At 47.2% G+C, this 24,986-nt stretch overlaps 7 protein-coding genes across 7 annotated transcripts; 3 read left to right on the top strand and 4 right to left on the bottom strand.

The window, feature by feature from the left end:
* Positions 1-2,116: 2,116 nt before the first annotated feature.
* N7471_011350 (uncharacterized protein) lies at positions 2,117-4,394 on the top strand (the record flags this gene model as incomplete). Its single annotated transcript, XM_057284069.1, has 4 exons — positions 2,117-2,316; positions 2,686-2,735; positions 2,809-2,905; positions 2,969-4,394. 4 exons carry the CDS (start codon positions 2,117-2,119, stop codon positions 4,392-4,394), a joined length of 1,773 nt encoding a protein of 590 aa, XP_057130335.1.
* Positions 4,395-8,524: 4,130 nt separating this feature from the next.
* On the top strand, positions 8,525-8,734 carry N7471_011351 (uncharacterized protein; the record flags this gene model as incomplete). Its single annotated transcript, XM_057284070.1, has 1 exon — positions 8,525-8,734. The coding sequence occupies one exon, from the start codon at positions 8,525-8,527 to the stop codon at positions 8,732-8,734; it is 210 nt and encodes a 69-aa protein (XP_057130336.1).
* Positions 8,735-9,430: 696 nt separating this feature from the next.
* N7471_011352 (uncharacterized protein) lies at positions 9,431-9,757 on the bottom strand (the record flags this gene model as incomplete). The annotated part of the gene is made up of 2 exons (XM_057284071.1): positions 9,431-9,647; positions 9,744-9,757. 2 exons carry the CDS (start codon positions 9,755-9,757, stop codon positions 9,431-9,433), a joined length of 231 nt encoding a protein of 76 aa, XP_057130337.1.
* A 637-nt stretch (positions 9,758-10,394) lies between these two features.
* faa4 (long-chain fatty acid-CoA ligase FAA1) lies at positions 10,395-13,234 on the bottom strand. The gene is made up of 7 exons (XM_057284072.1): positions 13,128-13,234; positions 12,508-13,014; positions 12,415-12,440; positions 11,960-12,355; positions 11,246-11,903; positions 10,758-11,220; positions 10,395-10,705 (listed from the first exon to the last, which is right to left on the bottom strand). The coding sequence occupies exons 2-7, from the start codon at positions 12,942-12,944 to the stop codon at positions 10,616-10,618; spliced, it is 2,070 nt and encodes a 689-aa protein (XP_057130338.1). The 5' UTR covers positions 12,945-13,014; positions 13,128-13,234; the 3' UTR covers positions 10,395-10,615.
* Positions 13,235-13,736: 502 nt separating this feature from the next.
* On the top strand, positions 13,737-15,214 carry N7471_011354 (S-adenosylmethionine-dependent methyltransferase; the record flags this gene model as incomplete). The annotated part of the gene is made up of 3 exons (XM_057284073.1): positions 13,737-13,794; positions 13,861-14,022; positions 14,460-15,214. 3 exons carry the CDS (start codon positions 13,737-13,739, stop codon positions 15,212-15,214), a joined length of 975 nt encoding a protein of 324 aa, XP_057130339.1.
* A 1,331-nt stretch (positions 15,215-16,545) lies between these two features.
* N7471_011355 (uncharacterized protein) lies at positions 16,546-18,016 on the bottom strand (the record flags this gene model as incomplete). Its single annotated transcript, XM_057284074.1, has 2 exons — positions 16,546-17,583; positions 17,642-18,016. 2 exons carry the CDS (start codon positions 18,014-18,016, stop codon positions 16,546-16,548), a joined length of 1,413 nt encoding a protein of 470 aa, XP_057130340.1.
* Positions 18,017-21,847: 3,831 nt separating this feature from the next.
* Positions 21,848-24,281, bottom strand: N7471_011356 (Hsp70 family protein; the record flags this gene model as incomplete). The annotated part of the gene is given in 6 exon segments (XM_057284075.1): positions 21,848-22,339; positions 22,351-22,906; positions 22,968-23,703; positions 23,831-23,896; positions 23,964-24,084; positions 24,151-24,281. 6 exon segments carry the CDS (start codon positions 24,175-24,177, stop codon positions 21,848-21,850), a joined length of 1,998 nt encoding a protein of 665 aa, XP_057130341.1. The 5' UTR covers positions 24,178-24,281.
* Between the last annotated feature and the right edge of the window lie 705 nt (positions 24,282-24,986).

Here is a 24,986-nt window from a genome sequence, read left to right on the forward strand (position 1 = left end):
TGGGTCTGCATAGGGTACATATCCTGGGGGTCGATCATCTCCTCTATCCTTTCTAGTTTCAGCTTATTTCGCTCTCCTGCAGCAACCCGTCTGTCGGGTATTCGCACTAGGACATCTGATCCCATCGGGAATTATCTGTAATGGAAAACACATACAATGTGTACGTACCGTGCCTTACCCATCACGGTCCGTGCAGCCGGCATCGGGTCCTTCTAGCACGTAACATGGGTTGTTCTGACCAATGCCATACTATACTGCTTAAACAATCAAACTATCTGGAGCCAGTGATGATTTGATGCTACTCTCCTTCCCACGGAGATACGTTCCTAGACTATTTTCGCTTGACCCGGACAACCAAAATTCCAAATTCAGAACTTCAAAATACAAATCATTGAGAAAAGAAAAGAAAAAAAAGAAATTTCTTGTTTACTTTTTTCTTGTTGTTTCCTCCAAAGAGAAGATCATACACAGGAAACGATAATGCGGATGTGTTTGGCCGATTATGGTTGGACCCCTATGCAAATCCACTGCTGCCACCCATTGGAGCCTTGCCGAATACAACGTATTTCTCACCGTCCCTGGCAGCTCCCAACTCGTGGTTATGGTCGCCTCTCGGCTAGACTATCACTGAGCCCCGTGAGAGCCTTACCGGTTACTAGGGTAGACTAATGATCCTTCAAGGTAACAATCCCGAGAACGGGTTTAAACAATATTATAGACCGGAATCATGAAGTAGATATCAATTGCAACCTTTCTCTTATTTCCGAGGACCATAAAGATCAATTACATACGTACCACATCCATTGATCCTAACACCTCACACTCTATCCAACTACTTCTCCATTTATCAGGTAAGCCACCGGATCTACTTCCTGCAACCTGTCAAAAGAAATGATTCCTCAAGATTCACTCTGATTTGACCGTGCTTCTTTCTTAAATACCAAAGTTAGGGTTGCAGAATTGGAAGCATTCTTTCCTTTCTGCAATACCTGCAAGATACTTACCTCTTGGTGTCGGAACAAGAGCTTCTTATTTGCTCACACCCCAGGGCTGTCACACCAGATTACATCAGTTGTCTTTTTCTTTCCCCTTCTGGATCTCCCATTTTTATTTTTATTTTTCTTTCTTTTTTTCTTGTTTTGCCCCTCCGTTAACTGTGATTGCTGTGATTGCTATTATTGTTATTATTGGGATTTGGGATTTTTTTGGGCTAACTTTTGGCTAATTTTTGGCTAATTCTTTTTCTTTGCCCCCAGTCTTCTTTCTTCACACCCCCCCCCTCTTTCCCTTCTTAGATCGTGGTTTGCAAAGGACATAGATTCTGGCCCGATCTATTCTAACAGTCTTTCCTGGTACTTTTGTACCTATGACTTAAGTTGATGGGACATTTCCCAATTAGGAAGTCATGTCTATACACCGGTGACGCACTCCTTTGGCTCCCGGACATTCATCTACTTCTTCTTGTCAACGCCTGTCCAAAAGCGCACCGTTTTACTGAACATACTACATATGTATTACGGTTCACGCTCATCTTTATAACCCTGAAGACCTTTCCTATCTTCATTTATACTTCTTCGCTCTTTATCACCCACACACTTGTCTACTCACCTTTCACTCCAAGCTTTATCACTTGCCTTCTCCAAACTACTTCTTGTCGTGAGAATTGTGTTTTGGTTTATATCCGAGATTAAGAGCAGCTGTATTGATCTTTTCTTTCTGTGATCCTCATAGACTCAAAGCACACGCAACACGCATTTTGAGTGATCCAGACGCCAGAGGTATCAATCGAGTACTTGTGAGGGGATTCGACTATGCAAAGTTCTTTTCGACCTTACCTAACCTTTGCTGCTATTCTAGACAAGTTCTTGCCACCCAAGACCTCAAGGGCCAGACGATTTTGGCGTCTCGCCCAGTGTTACATCAATTAACCAAAAAAAACTTCAGGGTCTTCGAGGCACCTGGCATCAGCACGCTCAGGATGAATCCCTGTAAGCTTCTCTCTTTTTCATTCCCTGTTCTTTCCGTCATGCGGTTGATTCGGCATTGTTTTGCGCCTTTGTCTTTTTTTTTTCTTATTTCTTTTTTTCCCTCCATATATCTTCCCTGTCTCTAACCTATGAATTCCCCAGCACTTCTCTCGGAGGTATTCTCATTGAACGATCCCGTTACTTCGGAGGGTGACTATATGAATCCCCATGTGACAGGGTTTGTAACGGATGGAGACGACAACAGCCAGCGAGTCGGAGGTCTCGTCTCCATGCCTGACACCAACGGCGTGAGGTACCACGCACAGCAGCCTGTGATGCAGGATTTACAGTAAGTTATTTTCTCTTCTTTCAATCCGGACTTGCCCTTGCGCTCCACTCGGTCAGCCTCTCGACCCCCCTTGTCGCTGCGCTTCCTCCGGGTCCGGGCAGCTTGAACTTCAGTCCAGCCTGTTTCTGTACCTTCCATACCAATCTGCTGCCTGCATGTCTTTCTTCCGATGTTTTGTCCTTTTTATCTGAGCTCGTGCCGTGGCTTGAGGTCCTTGCCTCTTTCGCCCCCGTTTCGATTGTCTTTTTACGCATCATGGTTTCCGTGCTGCGCCCGGACTCATATGACATCTTCTGGACTGTTTTAATTACAGGCGATCGCACGTGGATTTTCCATGGTGACCTTTTACTGAGCCATTCCTTGCTTTAGATATTCTTGTTCGAGTGCTCTTGCAATGACTCCACCAGACTCTTGTCCCGGTAAGCCCTCTTTCTTATACTTATAACTTCCCGAGAGATCTTCTTTTGACTGATAAATTGTGGTGTTGTAAAGACTCATTTTCGCCCACATCTGGTTCCCTCTTCCCTCATATCTCTCGGCTTCAGCATCCTTTTGATAGAATGGCAGACTATCAACGAGTGCCAGCGCTGTAAGCTTTGCTCTACTATAAAGGTGGATGGGGTTCATGAATACTGATTTCTTGTTCATCTAGTCAACCACCGACTGGAATTCCTACCGGTATGCAGAGCTCAGGACACGCCTTGAACACTATTCCAGCACTGATGGGACGCAATAATTCCTACGGGTCATACGCTTTACAGCGCGGAATCGGAAATATCGGCATGCCCTTGGGGGGGATGAATGATCTCTCCCGTAGCCATGGGTATCCAGTCACTCCTCGCGCTTTAGATAGCGGGATGGATCGATCTCAGAATAATTTGTATCAGCAACAGATAGTGGAGTCCTCACAACGATCACAGCCCCAGGTTGAAGCTCCCCCTTTCGATAACACGACCGTTCTTCATACAGTTGTTGCAGAGTTTGGTGGCCAATATCAGACAGTGAAACCAGATGTCCAAGCAAAAATGGGTCGAGGGCCCTTTCCGGCTGAGGGCAAGTGGACTTGCTATCGCCGCAACTACTTTGCAGTGACCTGCGGCTTTGGTCTTCACCCTTGGCCTCCCACTGCTCCTCTATACATCCGTTATCCTGACCAAACCCTTGAACCAATCCGTGGATTTTCGATGGCCATTTCGGCTATTGTGAATGGTCAATATGGAGAAACTCGAGAACTCGTTCAACACACCCCAAAGCGAGACAAGCAATCCGAACGCAAACCAGGCCGTGTCGTTCTTCAACCTGCACCTCCACCTTCATTCACAGCAACCTCAACGGTTAATGGAAATCTTTCGGGGTTCCCCCTTGGCACGCAATCTATGGACTACAACCCTTCCTTCACAGGGACACCTCAGCCATGCCAGCCCCCAACCTCCCACGTGTTCGAACGTATCCAATTCCAGAAAGCGACCGCCAACAACGGCAAGCGCCGTGCCCAGCAACAATATTACAATCTGGTCGTCGAACTGTACGCTGAGGTTGGTAGCTCGGTTCCCGGTGAAACTGAGTGGGTACAAATTGCCCGGCGCCACTCCCACCCCCTGGTCGTCCGCGGACGTTCCCCCGGTCACTACAAGGACGGACGCCGTGGCAGTACTGGCAGCATTGGTCCGGATGGGGCTGGCGGAGACAGCACCTGTGGTGTCATTCCTCATGGGCTGGGCCAAACGGGTCGTTCACACATGCCCATGTACGACACGTCTCATCGAAATGGACTTTCTTACGGCAGATCCGATCATCGGAAAATGAATGTCACAGACCATTCCCCAATCAGCGATAGTCCTCTCATCTCCTCTTCCTCTTCTTCTGGGCTCGAGTACTCAATGATTGATACCATGGACCCCATGGACACAATCAAGTCTGACCTTTATCTCAAATCAGATCCCTATCAGGATAATACCTATACAGGGGTTCCCAGCCACCAACACCGTCAGTCTAGTACTGGTGGATATGACCCCGTTTACTCAACAACTTATAGCCGTTACGATCCTATCCAGAATTCGCATAGTCTATGCACTTAGGCTGTGCCTTTTGTTTTGGCCCTGATTTATTTGAATTATTTTGTTTCTTCTCATGTTTTATCTTTTTATCTTGCTCGATATTATCAAATGGGAAAGGGTTTATGCACTGGTGCAGGACGGCGTGGGTGATTATGAGGCCACTTCTATTCGCTGTTGTGTTTTATTCTATTTTTATCATCTTATTGCTAGTTGGACTTTGTGGCCTTGATTTCTTTCATTGTGTTCTATTCTTTGTCACTTTTGATTCGCTTTCTCCAATTTTTACTTGAGATATTGTCCCATTTCTATTATGTGTGTCTTCCTTTGAAAAAGAAGCATACAAAATGCCATTAAAGACTGTCTTCACAACCAAATGACAGAATTTCCTATCGAATAGAACCAATTTAATTAAGGTCTGGATTACTTGACTAGATCATAGTATCTCGATAGTCATAGTTGAATCGACATTTTTCTTCTCTAAGTGTTGATACAAAGCGCATATCATAATCAAGCCAAATATAGTATGACAACCTCTCAATCGAAAACCAAATCTTCCAGAAACCAAATATTAAACCCCTCCAATCCACACGAAGTCCCCAGTCTAACATAAAAACTCCCCGATTTGCTCTGTTCGATAGCCAGGAACCGTTATTTGCTGCAGTCCTGGTCCTAGTCTTCATCCATTGCAGGGCTACCAGTCCCGTTTTCAATGGCTATGGACTTATGCGGTCTTTGCCTTATTCCTTTTTCCTTTTTCTCATTTTAATTTCCTGTTTTGTTTGACTTGTTTTTTTTTCCTCTCTCAGCTATCCAATCAAACATGAAGCAAGGACCTACGGTAATTTGCTTCCAGGACTCTTTTCGTGTCAGATGACTACATAGACTGATGCTTCCGAAGTAAGCAGCATGGGTTGCCTGGCTGGGGGAATGATTGGGTTGAGTCAAGTAAAAAAGTCCATACAAGATTAAAGGGTTTAGTGTGGCGCTGTTACTAGGGTTTTCTTTTTTGGTTTCCACTTTCTTATTTCGTTTTGCTGGGGGAGTCTCCGCGGTCTTGAAACCAAACGAAGCAAGGTGGATTACTATTTCCGTATTGTGTACTCCGTACAGAGTAGGAGTATGCGATGGAGAGAACGGTAACATGCAGAATGGACCAAGAGATTAGAGCCAATCAGGGAGGTGAGCAGCAGCCTGTTTGTAGAGTTGGGGGGGTGTCTAGGTTTGGGTTATTTTGCTTTGCTAGGCAGCAGAGATTGCCTTATGAAGGTATAAGTGATTTTTGGTTTATCATCTTTTAGTATGAATATCATACTGTTGAATGTATTAGTATTAAATATGTATTAAGTGAAAGAAATCGTTAGATGCAGATCCTGATCGACAGTAGTGCAGGTGATGCTTCGTTACAATGTACATCGATGTACATGTCAGCTCAGCCCTGTTTAGCTATGTAAAATTCAACACACGATATTTCTCAATCTAAGTATATCAGGTGAAACAAAACAGGCTTTGGTGTGACCATCAATTTGATCTTTGGTATGCTTGGTAAAGACTAAAATATATGTGCTGTTGATCCAAACTCTCCAATCAAACCTGCTCATGTGTGTCAAGTTAAATTATTTAAATAAGATCCTCGTATCATCCAAGCCTCCCTGCACCTCGGCATATTCCGATGTTTTAAACACTGTGATCCTTGTCAATAACATCCCCTGTGATGGGCCGGGGTAGTAACATCCGCATGCGGTAAGAGATTTGAGAGATATACGGAGTATGTGGATCAGAAAAAAGGTTTTTATTGTTAGAACCAAACTATTTTTGACTTTAATCTGAAACAATTGGGTTCAAGTCCAGCTTGTTCCAAGTTTCGTTGGTATATACCGTGTTTGCCACAGGAAGAGTATATATATCCCGTCCCGAAGGAAATAAATAAATAATTTTGTATTCTTACTGAGAAAAACGCTCAGATGGTTGAGGTAGTCTAATATCATTGGTTGTTTACATATGTACTCATAACCGGTTGGATAGGTACTTCTGCACGTCGTACAAGGGACGTCAGGCAAAAGGACAATCCTAAGCGCTCTGGGGTTTCTTATTTCTTATTAACATCTTGAATTGACACCAGATTTGGTCTTTGGTCATGCTGGGCATTTTCATATGCTGGTGTGTTGCCACTTTATAGTATGTGTACCCTGATCTACATATGTAGTACGTACTCTTAATTCTAAGTGCTCTGCTAAAAGATCTTATTAACCTAAGGCCCTACTTCATTACTTATCTCATTAGAACGTCATAAATGACATGCTATAGCCTGGCCGCTGTACTTCCTATCGTTACGGTTAGTAGGGTACATTGCTGCCCTGCCGGCTTCTGCTCCTACCTAGATAATCTACAATATACTTACATACGAATATAGAATATGGTACACTTAGTCTTGATTTATTCTAAGGTTTTCAAGGAGTTCGAAATGTCGGATTATCCTTGCGGCCCCTGCCGCTGCAACTGCACCCTCGACAACCCCCTACGTCCCTACCCTTCCTATGGAACTAAGCTAGTATCTAGAGAAGCGTAGATCAAAGTGAGATTAATCGCAAAGGGGGATTTTATAGTGCATCAAAGCCCTTTGCGCATCTCATCTACCAAGCTTCATTTCACCGAGTACTACAGTCTGTAAAGTACTTCTTTGTCTTTCATGTCACCTCTCACTCCCAATTCTCCTTTCTTATTATTCCGTAAAGATAGCACATTGCAGGGCTAGCTTAGAATCTCAGATATCTCCGCCCAAGCTTGGCTAATAGGGTTTAGTAGCATAAAATACTCAATGCACAAATTACTGGCTAGTAAAAACGTGCTAATAAACCCCGGGAAATGCATTTTAAAGCTCAAGCATGAATAACAAGGAGACTCTGTAATATAGCAGCAAGGCACAAGCCTGAAGTAAAGGACCCCGGGTTGTCAGTACGACAAGAATCAACCCCATCCGTAATCAGGCCAATACGTCAAAAAGATAATCTGTGTGCTTAAGACTTTATATTTAGCCCAATTAGCCCTGGTAAGATATCTGTCTTTGTTGCCTAAGAGACATGTACAGTGATATCTGCATGAACATATCCGCGATCTATTACTTTGCTACCTCACTAAACCGAATAACCCTGTCCATGATATGCCTGCGCCAATATAAACCCCCGCCGCTGTCTTGGACGCATTACGAGCTAGGAAGCTAGCTTATATGTATAGTTGGATATGTTCTAACACACCTGGTTATTCCTTCCAGATAGATATTTGTCTCGGCCGAACTGTCTACCTCGAAGCCCTGTGATACTATTAGCCATCCAGGGAGCATGGTCTCTATCTCCGTGTTCCACATTAACGGCCTCCGAGCATGGTGCTAGGTTTGTCTCACCCGGAATAAAAAACACATGACCGTTCTGTAGATCTGTGCGAGGTAATATTGTAAATAAAATAAGTTTTTCGGGCAGCTACAAGTGTGGATGAGATCATGGCATCTATGAATAGAATAAAACTAGCACCAACCTTGGAATCTGTCGAGACTGACATGCCGGACAGTCTATATGGATCAAATCTCCGATTACCTCAATTGATGAGCGTCGATCTTTGGGACGCACAATATATCTTTCAAGGGTCAAAGGGTCCCTCGTGCTACACTATGAGTGATATCATGAAACAAAGTTCAGAAATAATACTTTTAGAGCCGCACTACTATTGTATGCCCATTCGAGGCCTTCTTGCTTCAAGAACCTTATGATATAAGGTGCTTTGGTAAGATTGTTTCACATTATCTTAAAAGAATATCACATCTCTAAAGACGTCCCATCTAGCATCCAATATTATGTAGCATAGGCAATGCCACATCAGGGATCAATTCAAATATTTGAGATGACTAAATGTAGAAGCTGACCTAGACATACATATTCCAAATAACCCTTACGATAAGACCCCATGATCAAAAATACAAAATCAGGACACCCCAACATCTCAAACAAAGAATCAATAGCAAAGCCCAATCCCAACCAGACCAACTGTCCCTCGCATCACTTTCCCAATCGGACAAAATAGAAGGGTCGGAAATTAAATAGCCCTCTAATTGGCCCCTCACTCAAAGAACCAACATGTCACGATCCGGACCAGGCTAAGCAATGATCCACCCTCTCAGCCGCAGCAAATCTTCCGAGCCACAGGAATGCCCAACCAATGCCCCAGACAGGAAAACAAAAAAACGTCCGCGCGAGGTGAGCCTAGGCGGGGAAAGACGGCCGCTGACTGCAGCAGCCCAATACTTCCCTGCGCTGCGAACAGGGCGGTTGGAGCCGGGGTCGTTGCAGCCGCACGGACAGGCGTGGGCGTGAGCGTGGGCAAAGACAGGGTCAGGCAAGAAGGATCAGGCCATTCCCTGTGGTCTTTCCGATGGGGACGTGCACGCGCAGATCAAGATTCTCAGACATAGAACGGGGGGCGTCAGCCACTGGCCATTGACCACTGCTTGTTTGTTTGTTTTTTTATCTTGGCGGGACGCAAAAAGACAAGACAAACAGTGGCAGGGTGGTTCGCTATGACCGCTTTCCAGTGTAGGTAGATACATAGTAAGTGACCTTTCGGCTCCGACGAACCGGGTCCCCTTTTGAATCCCGGAGTCCCGATGCGTTGAGGGGATGGGATAGACGGGTGCGGTATGTAGGTAGGCAGTTGAATGTTTAGACATCGGACACGGGCACGGGCGCATGGAATTGTAGCAATGCAGCAATCGCAATCACAATATTTGCAATTGAGTTTTTGGGGGTTGACTCAACAAGAATATCCAGGGAAAGACTTCCTTCCATACCAGCCCGGCAGTCTGCAACGGACTGACTCTCCCTCCTCGCCCTTTCCTGTCCAGTCGCGTTCAAGCCCATGATTCCGTGAGACTGCACCCATGACTCTCGTAGATAATCACAGCCGACCACAAAGCACACTCCGTAGCCCATCACCATCACCAGCTCATGGATTGATCACATGAGCTCGCAGAGTCTGTTCTCGCATCTTGTCTCCGTCGACTCCTCAATTGCTCAGTTCGCCCGGCTATCGGATTTCTCCCCTTCTTCTCCTCCGACACGGGACACGCGCACCGCCAACTTCCGATCCAGCGCATCCTGCTCTTCTTTCGAGGGTTGCATGCCCAATGCGTTTTCTACCTGGGGTGTTGTCCAGAGTCCGATGCCTGCCCAGGCCATGACGCCGATACCGAACAGGGCCCGGGTTTTGGGGGCGAGGCCGCGGTAGGAGCTGTGAAGCTTGTTAGTTTCTGACTTTCTTTCTTGCCGAGGTGGTCCGGGTGTTGGTGTGTGCGGGGGTTGGTCGGTTTAAGGCTGTGTGACGTACCTCCAGAGAGACATTTGGACTGGGAATGAAAGTATTCTAGTCTTGGAGGGAAGTAATAATGGAGCAATGTGTGACTTGGCTTTCAGTATGTCACTTTGACGGGGGAGAGTCACGTGGAGATATCTACACCTTTGGTCACGGGATTATTTGGTACCTGAGGCTAGCGAACTCTATAACTTCGATTTGTATCAGTGCGACGGGTTCGATCGTGTGTCTTTTTGTCTGCCGCTAAGACCTGTCAGGTACATGGACATCCCCGGGTACTTGTGGATTGCTGGGGGGTTGGTGCAACTGTGGCTGATAAGTGAGGTACCGAGGTACTTTGGACAGAGGCACTGCTACATGCATGTGTACTTGTACTTTTGCGTATATGACAGGTTCGCTGCAAGTAGATGGCTGGATAAAGCGGTCATTAAACACATCTTTGGATGTAGCTATATGTTCCAACCACTTTAAGGTAATGTTTATCAATATCATTAAGTTTCAGTTATAGGGAGTCTATACTAAGAACCATTCCTGGACCAACAGATCCTTTAGAGGGTGTGAAAAAAGCGGTTCATGGCCAATCAAAGAAGCTTTCTGTAGAATAAGATGAGGCTCCAGGGCTAAATGTGTAGATTATGATAGAAAACAAATCCGTCGCGATGCCGGTCAGTTCATGTCCACATTGATTAGTTACTATATTGTCTACATGGTGGCAGAAATAAAAAAATATCAATAAGAGCAAGAGTCGAGAGAAAGGCAATCATAAATTGGAGTGAAAAATAACAGAGAGGGTCTCAAAGCGCAAGCAAATACAGCAGGGAAAATAAAATAGAAGAAAAAAACAAGCATGAAACTAGGGAATCCAAATGAAGCTTGACACGCTTCTTTTATTTCTTGCCGTAGGCCTTGCTGATTTCGGACTCGTAGCGAGCGAGAATCTTCTTGCGCTGGAGTTTTTGCGCAGCGGTCATGAAGCCCTAATGTCTTGTTAGTAAAGTATGTACTCCAGATAGCTTGAGAATCACTTACGTTTTGCGGGGTCCACTCATCGTCGGATAGCACAACACCGTTAATAATCTCAATGCCCCTCAAGCCACCCGCGCGGCCGGTGGCCTGCAGCTGCTGCAAGACAATCTTGTTGAGCTTTTCGTCGTGAACGAGGGACTCGAGGGTGTCACCCTTGACGCCGTTCTCGTGGGCAAGCTTCTTCAGTGTCGCCTCGACGGGGACAATGATTGCAACGGGCTTGTCTTGGTCCTGAGCAGCGTAGACACAGATGTTGCCAACCACAGGAGACGAGCGGTAGACAGACTCGAGCTTCTCAAGAGCGATGTATTCACCGTTCAGGGTCTTGACCAGGTTCTTCTTGCGGTCAATGATATTAAGGTGGCCGTTGCGATCGAACTCGCCGATGTCACCAGTCATGAACCAGCCATCCTCAGTGATCGCAGCCTTGGTCTCCTCCTCATTGTCGTAGTAGCCCGAGGTCACACTGCCACCGCGGATGAAAATCTCACCCTGAGGGGGGGTTGTTCGAGGTCAGGTATCCAGCATCGGGGAAGTCAACAAGCTTGACCTCGATCGAGGCGGGAACCTCACCCAAAGCATCGGGGTTCCAGGCCAAGGGGTCGTTCAGGGCACCCATGGCAGAGGTCTCGGTTAGACCGTAACCGCTAACCATGGGGGCGATAGCCATGGACAAGAACTTCTGGGTGTCCTTGGAGACGGGGCCACCACCGTTCATGACGACACGGAGTCTGCCTCCGGTTGCCTCCTTTAGCTTTTTGAAGACAACGGCGTCCAAAACCGAGGCACCCAGGCTCGAGCCAGGGAAGCCGGTGCTCATGAGGAAACTCTTGGCTGACATGGCACCCCAGAACATACCCTTGACCAGGAAGCTGGCCTTGTTTAGGTTGGCCAAGACACCCTTCTTCACTGACTCCCACACGGCCGGAACACCGACCAGAACGGTAGGCTTGAACTCCTTGATGTCGCCCAGGCAGTTCCGCATAGAGGCATCGGACAATGTTCGGGGGTTTCCATATCCCATGGTACCACCCCAGAACAAGCACAGGTTCTCAAACATGAATTCCAGAATGTGAGATTGAGGAAGGTAGGTCAGGAGGGAGTCCGTGTGGTTGATGCAGGGACCGATGACGGCGTGAACACCAGCAGCTATTGCGATACATTAGCTTAATAGACAGTGGTCCCGAGGGTTCTTTCCAACTTACTAGCAGCGATCACGTTAGCATGGGTCAATGGCACACCCTTCGGTGGGCCTGTTGTGCCCGAGGTGTACATGATACAGCACAAGTCCTCCGGCTTGGGGGGAACAGGCTCCACGGGGTTCTCCTCGCCCTGCTTGCGCAAATCCTCGATGCTCTGCACGTTGATGTGGATAAACTCGCTGTGTAACTGATCAAGAAGCTTCTGGTCGATTTCCGTGTCGGTGTTGTAGATAATGTGCTTGATTGAGGGCACGCTGCGGAGGATGCTGATGAGCGACTTCAGCAAGCCGGGGTCGAGGAAGATGGCAGTGCTGCCGGTTTGAACGATAGAGTGCTTTAGGCCCTCCTCGCCTAGGGTATCGTATGCGGTCACAATGGTCACGGACTGAGAGGCAGCGCCTGTAATAGTCGGTTAGGGTTTGTTCGCGCATCGCGGAGGAAAATAAGGGTAAACGAACCGTGTGACATGGCCAGCCAGTGTGCGCTATCAAAGACAATCAAGTCAGTCATCCTGCCCCCGGATCTCTTTGGAGGCGCAATGTGTCTCTTACCTTGTCGCACCGAAGAGGTGGATTCTGCTGTCCTTCTCGAAGCCCAGCTTGCGGAGACCGCTACCAAGCTCCAGGCAGAGCTTCTCATACTCGAGGAAAGACTTGTAGGTATAACCACTCATTTCGAAATAGGTCCACTTCTTGTCGACCTCCTGCTCAACACCATCCACGATCTTCTTGACCTTCTTGTTCTCCACATGGGTTTTGATTAGCTGGCGACTGCCGACAGCTTTGGAGTTGCCAAAGACGCGAGCGGATCGGCGCATATTCTCGTAGGTGGTAGAGACATCTTCGAGGGTCGTAATAAGGCCGTCCTTGGCCTTGGGGTGTCGACGGGGGATTGTCTCACCGGGTACGCGCTCGTACCCGGGCGCCTCGACCGAGAAGGGGCCCTTCTTGACCATGCGCGGCTGGAGGTGGATGTTTTGCACCGACATATTGACGGTATGGCTTGCTCAAAGGAAAAGCAGAAGGAGCCGGAGTATGGAGGATCAAAGAAAAGGTCCTCTACTCGAAGGGGGGGGGGAGGTTAGCTAGTGCGGGAATAGCACGGAGCTAGGAATGGGAAAAGACACAAGAGCTGTAGGAAGCTATAGCAGGAGCTAGAATGGAGAACTTACCAAGTCAAGGAAGAAATGGGAGTATTATAGTTATGATCTGAGCATTCACCGAGGAAGAAGAGGAGAAAGTTAGTCTTGGAAGGTTGGATATGTGGCTGGTCTTCGGCAAATGACGCAGGAGGTCCAAGGTTTTTCGGGTTGATATTGAGTACTTTGGACATACATATGTTGTACAACTTCGCACGGAGCTCTTCTTCGTTTAATTTTTTTTTAATTAATTTTTCTTCTAGTGTCAGAATTTAATATCTCATTTGAAATTAGATATTTCGCCATAGTATGTTCGTGAAGCTGTTACTATTCACATTTTGAGGTCCTTATTTACCGGTAGATCAGTTCCCGTTTTCCCTTTTCTGTTGGGTTTCCCAACAATTATTTTATAGTCATAGCTTATATCCGGAGAACTATAAACGATCAAAATTAGGATAAATAATAGTATCAATAGTACGGAGTACATCTTAGGGATATTTTATGTTTTATATTCCATATCCAAGTTATATCCCTGGTCCCGTGATCCATCAAAAATAATCATAACCAAACAAAATATTCCCTTCCATAAACCATCCATAAAACATCCATGGATACGGAGTACATAGTATCAACTTTGAACTCATGGACCAACTCATCGACTTACTCGCCAATGGCGAAGAGGTAATCGACGTGGATGAGGGTACGCCACCCCCGCATACGAGATATCCCAAGTACGGTCACTCACTGAACTTACTACAACATATAGAATCATTTCTCCTCTACGCACAAGACATCCAAAGCAACAACCTAGGGATGCTCAATCCCCGTGCACCATCAGTAGAGATCTCTATCAATGGCAATGAATATACAATCCATCAATCACCATCATTACTCTCCTCCCATCGAGCGGGGGGAACTACAGGCGCCGGTAAGTACGGACTCCGGGCCAGCACATAGGAGCTCCCGTGATCTGCACCAGTTCCTTTATGATTTGTCCCCGGAATCCCCAGAGACACAAACCCAAGCACGGACTCCTCCGCAGGTCTTTTACCCGAGTCCGAAATGCCCAGACCAGTCCGAGGGTCGAGGCGTCAAATCCTTTTGTCTGTGCCTCGGCTCTCGGAACGAATGTCTCATTTGACTCGGAGACTCGGACCCTAACACTGTCACATTGTGTGCTTTTCTCCCCAAACACGAGGTCGAATTGTCACCTGCTCTGCTATCCCTTGGCTTTTCCCTTATTCATACCTCGGGATACCTTGGCGACTTCCCGACCAATCCACAAAACACCACCCGCTTTCACGATCACTGCAATCAATAACGATTCATCCCGAAATTAGATATGTACTAACCCTGCAAGCTCAGTTCTATGGAAAATTACCCCCCTATTCGCAGAATGGATAACCAATCCCTCAAACCCGCTCTGGACAAACGCCCTCCTTAGCCAGACTTCAACAGTCGCCGAACTCGGCACCGGGATCTCCGCACTAGTCGCACTCGTACTGGCGCCCTCCGTGCGCCACTACATCGCCACAGACCAGGAATACGTGCGCAAGTTGTTCCGGACGAATCTTGACGCCAATGCGTCCGTCCCTGTCTCTTCTAGCAACAGCAACAGTAAAGCAAAAGGCAAGAGCAAGGGATCCAAATCATCCAAATCAAAGCCAAGCTTGACCACCAAGCCTGTTGATAATATCTCCTTCACAACCCTAGACTGGGAGACTGACCAGGCCGCCTCACTAAAGGAATGTATGGATCCCGACGAGTCTCATGGCCAAGATGGAGAGGAAGAAGGAGAGGAAGATAAAGGCTTCGACCTTCTCCTTTCCTGTGACTGCATCTACAATGAAGCACTCGTGGCGCCGTTTGTGCGCACCTGCGCCGAGATCTGTCGACTCCGGCCGGCGTATGTGGCAGGTTCTGAGGAACATTGCCCGCGCCGCAAGCCGACGGTTTGCATTATCGCGCAGCAGCAGCGGTCGCCCGATGTGTTTGAGACTTGGCTCAGGGAGACGATGCGGGAGTTTCGGGTTTGGAGGTTGAGTGATGATGTGCTTGGGGAGGGACTGAAGAGCGGGTCTGGATATTTGGTACATTTGATATTGGCAAAGGATAAATAGAATACAGCTGTAGATACAACTTAAGTACATATGGGTGGATTTGTTCATTTGTATCTGGGGGATGCATGCTGTTTAGGTACTGTATATAGCTAACTTAAGAGGCTCAAGCTCCCCTTTTACACCAGGTACAAGGTACAGTGAGATGGCCGCAACTACACCTTTAACGAAATACCCCTTAAGGTTATGGTCTGAGAGTAAGAGATATCAGCGTGGTCTGCGGGATGAGAAGATCATTCTTCAGGCTGGAAGCTCTCGTAGTTATCCTGGCGAGATCTTCGGGTGAGGATACGCGTAGTGGGCTGCCGAGACTGCAGAAGACGAAGGCTGCCTCCGATGCCCCTGCTAATAACGCCGGCAAGCTTCATTGGTGGTTTGGAGTATGTTCAGTAGTTTATGGGATCCCAGAGATATCAATCACATCGAAACATTCATCCATATCAGAAGTCCGAAACCTATATTCATATTCATGTCAGCTTGATTCCCCTTCAAAGATGTCTCGAGTTTAGCTTGTAATGTTTTGTTCCTCTAACAATCGTCCCCGGAGTTCAGTACTTTCGCAACCATGTGTACACGTGTGCTACCTGCTCGTTCAGTTGCACGACTAACAGAGATCAGAACGAAGGCAGCATGTCTAAGAGACCAACCATGAAGCGCACAACGTTTGCTGGGGATCTTCTTCAAACGATGTCGGATTTTTAGGCGGATAATTGGTTTGTTTGCGCTTTGTGAGTGTGTACTATATTGCAATGATATCACCGAGATCTCGAAATATTTGCAGTTACAGCAGCCACCCCATCCCACATTGATAGGGAGAAAAGAACGAACGGTGCTTTCGAGTAGGCAAGGCTCTCTTTGCGGTACAATATCCTATTTTCGTACCTCAACCCGCTGGAAATTTCGTGCTAAGTTCACAAGTGTAACAACAACAAAAATTGACTATGCGTTTTCATTTACTTTGCTAAATGTTACACAGTGAGAGGATATTGGCTGCAGTAGACATATATGGATGAACTAGGTATGCTTGGTATGCAATGAGTTATAGAAATATTATATGATGATCACGCGCAACATCAAGCTGCTGTATTCAAACGAAATGGAAGACTCGAGGACCACCCAGGTATAACGAAAGGGTATCTAGAAATGACACGTGCTCTCAGACAGCATTCTAAAACCCAGATACGAGAACAAGAGATATAGGAGTAACATGATGCAGTTGATTATCATATCGAGAGCGCTAATATCCGTAGACGCTCAAGAAATTATGTAGGTGTATATATGTATTGCCGGCGGAAATCGACATTGAAGATAAACATTACTCCGCAAGGACACCACTAAGGCTCCGCATTTTCTTTTTCCGCCGCTGGCGGCGAGAATTCGTACTTGCGCTTCGACGGCACAGACGACTCAGTCGGTGTAGGTGATGGACCCTGGATACCAGACTCTGATGGTGGAAGTGTCGCCAACACCTCTCTTTCTGTTTCAGGTGTGCGGTCGATAATAGACGAGATGGACTGCTTGGTTGATCCGTTGACTACATGCTTTGGTGGTGTTGCCGCAGCAGACTCGATGGGCGTACCCTCTGCGTCGGGCATGAACCGATCTAGAACTTCGGTTTTCACTTGGTAGGAGCCTTCGCGTTCGAGCTCGCCCTCGGAATCCGAGTCCATGTCCTCGTAGTGCCGGTCGCCGTCGTGGTCCATGGCAATAGAGCCCAATGGGCTTCCTTCTGTTGAGGCCCGGTGGCTGTTCATGACTGGCGGGAGCGGAGCGTTCGGGTCGTAGACTACACCGCAGACTTCGAGAGCGCGGGACTGGCTGCCCAGAGTTCGGTCTTTGTGTTTCTTGGTGAGATGGCACATGAAGCCGTGCAGGGTGACGAAGTCGGATTTCCCGCAGCCGTGGATCGGGCAGGTGAGATATACTAGACTTCCGTCAGAGGGTCGCTTCCACAACGCTCGCCCGGATGGGTCGTGGGCTGCTGGGCGGCCGTGGCGTTCGCCCCATGCTTCTACATTTTTGATGGTGTATTTTTGCTTGCGGCGGATGGAGCCCGCGCTGTGTATTGACTCATGGGGAAGCATTGGGTGTTGATGTTGAGATGGTGGGGGAGGCGGGGGAGCTTGATGATGAGGTTGGGCGTGCATATGGGGTGGTGGCATCGAGGGGGGTGGTGCCTGAGATGAAGGTGGAAGAGGTGCTTGACGGGGCTCGGGGGGACTCTGCTGTTTGAAGAAAGCCAATGTTGTTGCTGCACTGGTCTCTGATAATCGGCGAGGTGGTGTGGGCCGTAGAGGCGGCGAGTCACCCGCGGCATTGAGCCCCAGGCCCATGGACTCTCTCTTTAACTTCTTGCGTTGTCTTCGAAGGTCCTGTGAAGCTTATTTTAGAATTCCAATTCCCCAAATGGGTATCAAACTTCGGTCTTACCTCTTCCTCTGCTTCGGCTCGCTCCGTCATTGACCGAAATTCCTCGTCTTCATGCTTACGCATTGCTAAAATGCGACTACGGGTTGCATTCCGGGCCATTTCCTCGTGCTCTAGATGCCGGAGTCGAGCTTCAATATGTTCCAAAGAAGCTGGACTGTGTACAGGTGGTACTCCCGGCGGGGGATGATGTTCATGCATGGGCGGCGCGAAATGACGGAAATGGTGGCTCTGCACCATCTGCTCCGGAGGTGGCATTTGGTGTGGAGGCGGATTCGGATTCATGGCAATGGGATGATAGCGAGGAAGATGGTTGACGAGATGGCCGGGTATACCACTATCGGGGCCAGAGTGATGCACCGGCTGTGCAGTTGTCATTGTTATTTGATGGGGGAGGTGCTAGAGGTTATACAGTTTAAAGCCCTCCACCAAAAGAAGAAGAAGAGTATGAAGAAGTCAAAAAGGGAAAAGAGAAAAAAAAGAAAACAGGATGAGACAATCGAAAGGGACCCATCTCCGATCTATGGGTCGACGGTTTGGAAAGGATTGACATTCAGACCTTGGAGCTAACTATAATCTATAATAAAATATTGGAAAAATAGTGAAAACAGTGAAAAACAGTGGAAAATAAATAAAATAAAAATGTCAAATAATATAATAATAGAAAATAAGAAATGACTCTTTCCACTAGCGTGACCCTTCTGCACCCCCGTTATCTTGAAAACTCCCGTAACGGCGTAAGGGGATCGTCTCAGGGGATATTGTGATTGATCGTAGACATATCTAGTACTATATATATTATTGAATAGAATATTGGATGTATAATAAAGGAATACTAGTAACATCAAATTATACTAAACATACAATGTACAAAAATACAATGTTTTTTTTTAATTTCCCTGATCGATGGAGCCCCAAACCTGAAAAGAGAAGTCAATCCATGGAATCCGCAGGACGCTAGCATGTAATCAAATCGCAATCATCGCCCTAAAGTTCATTTCCTTTGGATCAGAATGGAGACTAATCTACCGGACCAATGATCGGCATCTCCAAATTGAAAAAAAAATAAAAATAAATAGTCACTTGACATCTTCAGGGGGGAGACTCTAAACATGACAAGTCTAAAAATTTCTGACTGCAGTCACCCTATGAGCGTCATTGGTCCGAGCAGATCGACTATAATTCCAAAGTAATATAAGTAATGGGTACAGGTTTCAATAATATTTTCAATAATTTTAGGTCCTTTTCCCCGGAGAAAATAGGAGTAACTTACCTTATTATAGTATATTATCGACGATTTATGTATCTCTTCAAAGTTGACCCTAAAACAAAGTTAAACTTGATAGTCAAAGCCTCGAATCAGAGCCTCTGCGATTGAAGTTTTTCCATCTGCCAGTTAACTAATTCGGGAATGAACTGTCCAATAATAAGCAACAGATCTACCCCCATTACTGCCAAGGGTGTACTCATCCTGGAGATCATTATGTAACACAGGGGGGAGAACTTGTTCCTGAGAAGTTCCATGGTAGCCATAGAAGCGGGAAGAATTACATTGGATCTTGAAATGTCGACACTTCTTGTGTACTCCGTTCCCGGTACCATTCTTGTCTACATTGCTCTCCACATATTATTGTCTGGTGGCATCAATCTATTTGATTTGTTATGTATCTCCTTCTAATTAAACCTACCCCAGTCCTAGTGTCCTGACTACTCCCTATGTATACAATCAAGACCAATAACAAAGACATTATAGCTATGTAATAATATTTTCAAAGCCCGGGGATTAGAAATCAAGGAAAGGTCAATCCACATATTTAGTGTCTCCAAACTGTTGTTGTACATAAGCTAGAGTATGGGTCCTGTATGGATTTTCTGCTCAAGTGACTTCGGTATATTTTCTCTGAGGTATGGTTATGGGTCTGCAGCAAACGCCAGGGCTTAGCTTGTAAAGGGAATCAAATTGCAAAAAGGGAAACAAGAGCCCTAGAACAAGAAAGAAAAAAACACCCTGTCAACAGAGTGGGGAAATGGAAATAATCATACGTACTAGGGGCACGCTAACGCAGATGGTCTCACACAAGAAGTGATCGACGAATCGCCGAGAGGGAAGTTATGTGGGCATTTGAAAATTTTCTACGGAGTAGTTGCACTGAGATTTAATTTAATAGTCATCTTACACTTCAGATGTATACAATATTCAATCTAGTTATACTTACAAATCTAGGATGATAGAAGGTACCATAGTGTATCAGTCATCTCTCCCTTTGTCTATTTCAAATGTCCTGCATCCCCACAAAGCCTCGTATACGGAGTATAATCAATCTTATTAGAAATAATTATTATTTACAGACATCGTCCTTGGAAAAAGACCCACTGTGGCAGCCCAACTGGTGTGTACAATGATGATTTGCTGCTCGACCGCACCGCTGCAGGGAAGCCTGCACGATTGCTTCGCTCTGTCACCACCGGCTCGAGTCCAGATTGGCCTGCTGGCAAGACGTTGCTTTTCTCGTGTTGTTTTAATGTAGGCCAAATCTTGTTTTTCCTTTGTTCCTATCAAAATGCAATATATCAAGGGCAATTGTCCTAAGGTTAAGCATGCATTGTTAGAGTTAAGGGGACACAAGGGACACACAATAGAAGCTTGCAGAAACTTACCCTTTACCTACATCGATGAATATTGTACCTAGCCCTAGCTACTCCGTTATAGCCCCCCTGTCACACCTTCTACAGTCCTAGCTCCTCTCGACCGAGTCACTATCACTAGTTAGTAAGAGTACAAGGTAAACTAGCCTTAATTCTCGGTGGATAATGCAAGGATGAGGAGACTATACTCCGTAGAGACGATTGGTCTAACCAAATGGGCTGCATTTCAAACCTTGTACGATGGTAGCAAAGTGGATGCGCAGACGCCAGAATTAAATTAATAGATTAGATTGAAAGCCATACACTTTCGGGTGACTGGCTCAACGTATGTTCTGGTGGGACTAAGGGTCAAAACCCGTGCGCCAGTTGGGAGCTCCTGGCCTATCATCGTTGTCATCGCTCCAGATATTTGACTTTGCGATGGACATGATGTTGTGAGTCCAGTAATATGCTTGTTATTAAACGCGTTAAAATGCATCTCGGACAATAATAGTAGTCACTGCTACCACTAGCTATGTACATCGTAATCATGGTCAGCTTGGCCGCTATTGCTTTCATTGGTTGTTACATCCCTGGTTATATATCCCTGGTTATACATTCATTACTCCGCAGAAAGTTTTAGGCTTTTTACTGCCTTTTTTCATGCCTTTCTAGCTGTAACACGGAGAAGGGAGAAAGACATCTAAAAAAAGACATCGAAGTGTTGTCTTAAATATAATGTCCCTTGTGTCATATTCACCCAAATGAATCGGATTTATGGTCCTACGTCGTCAAGGACAGAGGCCATATAAGCGGGCGACGTTTGTACTATTATGGTTCCAACACCATATAATCATACCATATGCAGTGTGTGAGGGGAAACGGCGTAGATGCTACAAAGTGAGCAAGCCTATCATATTGCAGTGAGACTCGAGCAGTGTGTTGTTTGCCTCTGTGCTTATAAAGTCTGGATTGGCCGGTATCAAGTACCTACATGTACGTGTGTATGTAGGTTGGAAGCTGATAGGCCGAAAGCAGCTACGTCTGCATCCGCGAGGCAGCAAATGGTCCAACTACGCGTGTCACTGGCAGATAGGTGAAAACTACATATGTACACATGCACGTTGCTTGATAACGTTGATACAACTAGATCCTACAGTTGGGAGTTGGAAGAAAACAATTGTGAAGCGAGAGGAGAATTGTCCGATTTCTATTGTCACATGCCAAGGAAAACCAAAGCCTACCACATCCTTTTTTGTGGCCACCCTGCCGTAATGTCATTAAATACAATTGTAGACAATCCCGACATGGCCGCTTCCAGGCGATAACCCGAACAGTGGCACGAGGGCAGAAGAGAAAGGAATATAGGATCATACATGGGTGTGGTAGTTAAACACCGATACACCGGAAAACGCAAAGGGGTAAAAAGGGCCTTGAAAGTATGTGTACAGGTAAATGGGAGGAAAGGAGATGCAAAAATCAAGGAGTCTCTGAACACAAAGGAAAAAAACGTAAAAGGAAATTGATAGAAAAATACAGGAACCATTTACGGTTCAGGTGTGGCAGTTATAGAGGGAAGAGCATTTACTGCTTGTTCTCACCCTGCTGCTCACCACCCTGCTGCTGCTGCTGCTGTTGCTGCTGCTCGTTGTTGGCCTTGTGCATCTTGTCGAAGAGGGTCAAGCTGGCAGTCTGGAGGTCGTCGACCTTCTCCTTGAGCTCCTCAGCAGTGGTGGTGCTCTCGCCGGACTGGCTCTTGACAACGAACTCACGGAGAGTAGCAATCTTCTCCTTGATGGTCTCGGCCTCAGCCTTGTCAAGACGGTCCTCGAAGTCCTTGAGGGCCTTCTCGGTATCGTTCAGGACGCTGTCGGCGCGGTTGGCGGCCTCAATGGCGGACTTGCGCTCCTTATCAGTCTCAGCGTACTTCTCGGACTCCTCGACCATGGACTGGATCTCGGCATCGGAAAGACCGGAACCGGAGGCAATGGTGATGGACTGGTCCTTGTTGGTAGACTTGTCCTTGGCGTTGACGTGGACGATGGAGTCAGCGTCAATGTCGAAGGTGACCTCGATCTGGGGGACACCGCGGTGAGCGGGGGGATGCCAACAAGCTGGAAGTTGCCCAGCATCTTGTTGTCACGGACGAGCTCACGCTCACCCTGGTAGACCTTGATCTCGACAGCGGTCTGCATGTCAGCAGCGGTGGAGAAGGTCTGAGACTTCTTGGTGGGGATGGTGGTGTTGCGGTTGATCAGACGGGTGAAGACACCGCCGAGGGTCTCGATACCGAGGGAAAGAGGAGTGACATCGAGCAGGAGGACATCAGTAACCTCACCAGCCAGGACGGCACCCTGAATAGCGGCACCGATGGCAACAGCCTCGTCAGGGTTGACGGACTTGGAGGGCTCACGGCCGAAGATGGACTTGACGGACTCAGTGACCTTGGGCATACGGGTCATACCACCGACCAGGATAATATCCTGAATGTCGCCAGACTGGAGGTTGGCATCCTTCAGGGCCTTGCGGACGGGCTCAGTGGTGCGGCCGATAAGGGGTTCGACCAGAGCCTCGAGCTGAGAACGGGTCATCTTTTGGGTGATGTGCAAGGCACCGCTGGCGCCGGCAGTGATGAAGGGAAGACTGTGTGAGATAATGATTAGATATTGCCTTTTTAATCTGTTCCGGAATTCGCAATGCTTACCTGATCTCAGTCTGGAGGGAAGAGGACAGCTCAATCTTGGCCTTCTCGGCGGCCTCACGGATACGCTGGATGGCCATACGGTCACCGGTAAGGTCGACACCGGTCTCCTTCTTGAACTCGGCGACAATGTTGCGGACGAGGTGAATATCGAAATCCTCACCACCAAGGTGGGTGTCACCGTTGGTGGACTTGACCTCGAAGACACCCTTCTGGATCTCAAGGACGGAGATATCGAAGGTACCACCACCAAGATCGTAGACAGCGACGACACGGTCAGCCTCCTTCTCCATACCGTAGGCAAGAGCAGCAGCGGTAGGCTCGTTGACGACACGGAGAACGTTCAGGCCGGCAATCTGACCAGCATCCTTGGTAGCCTGACGCTGAGAGTCGTTGAAGTATGCGGGCACAGTAACAACGGCGTTCTTAACGGGCTTGCCGAGGTAGGCCTCGGCGGTCTCCTTCATCTTGTTGAGGACAAAGCCACCAACCTGGGAAGGAGAGTACTTCTGGCCACGGGCCTCAACCCAGGCGTCACCGTTGGTGTGCTGGACGATCTTGTAGGGAACCTCCTTAATGTCACGCTGAACCTCAATATCGGTGTACTTGCGACCAATCAGACGCTTAGTAGCGAACAGAGTGTTCTCGGGGTTGACAACCGCCTGACGCTTAGCGGCAATACCGACCAAGCGCTCGCCATCCTGGGCGAAACCAACAACGGAGGGAGTAGTGCGAGCACCTGTTTACAAATTGAGTTAGTTTTCAATTCCATTTGAGCCCATCAGACCGTGGGTGAAAGTCTCCTGCATTCCAGCTCCAAAGCTCTGACCACTTGTCCGCAGGAGTTGAAATTTCTTCTCACGTACCTTCGGCGTTCTCAATGATCTTAGCGGCCTTGCCCTCCATAACAGCGACGGCGGAGTTAGTGGTACCTATAATCAACAATGTTAGAATACTGCCGTCATTAAAAGTTGATTTTTATCTCGCGCCAGCACTTACCGAGATCAATACCGATGACCTGGCCCTTCACCTTCTCCTCACCACCCTCTGTGGAGTTCCATCTCCGGAATGAGGCAGGGAGTCTGGAGGCAGGAGTGCGAGCAAAAGAAGCGCGCGGGAGCTGTGAGAGACTTTGAGTCAGTGACCTGTGACGCGTTGGATTTTTCGGGGGAAAGGGAAAGCTTACTGCGCGAGTAATTGTGCGAGGAAGCATTGTGATAAATTAATTAATAAAAAGAGAAAAAGAGAAACTCCAACGACTCAATCGTGAAGTAATAAAGGACAGGAGGGATTGAAGAGATGGAGATGGAGATGGAGATGGAGAGATGGAATCGGAAAGAAGGGGAAAAGGAAATAGAAATTGCACGGAGAGCTTCGGCCCGTCGAAGTTGGTAGAATCACGGGATCTGACCAATCAGGAAGGGAGTCGCCGTCTATGGCCTCCTAGGTACCCGAGCTCACCGCCTTGTGCCGTATACGCCGGTATACAATGGGATTTGGGATACTGTGATAATGGGATATACTGGGATATATGGAGGGTATAGACTATGGAGCATATAAGAAGCATGTATACCTCATACAGTTCATTCAGTAATCCGCTTGATTATTCCTTATAACCCATCTCAAAAGGGCAGTTCAATGGCATATCATTCCGCTGTGGCAAAGACTGAACAACTCCGAACTACTCCCGAGGCCCATATATACGGTGTGGTGTTGTATATATATGCAAACACCATGCAAAATGGCTGTCGCAATAAGCATTTCTTCCTCGTAATAGTTGTGACGATCGTGTATCTTCAGTGGGTGAACCAGTCATACTCTCAACGTGTCGTGTGACCTGGTCGGCAAACTCCCCTTCCTTGATTTGGCTGAACCTGAGACAAGATTGAGATTGATAATAGAGCTAAAAGTACGCCTGAATCTAGATGATTAATGACAGTTCATGTACTTTGGGGGAAAAACAATTCCTGGTCCAGATCGTTGAGACTGGGAGTGGACTTAGGTGGCAACACGGAGAATATT

The sequence above is a fragment of the Penicillium samsonianum genome (genome assembly GCF_028829775.1).
Source record: "Penicillium samsonianum strain IBT 33392 chromosome Unknown utg000007l_segment0_segment0, whole genome shotgun sequence".
Classification (NCBI taxonomy): Eukaryota; Fungi; Ascomycota; class Eurotiomycetes; order Eurotiales; family Aspergillaceae; genus Penicillium; species Penicillium samsonianum.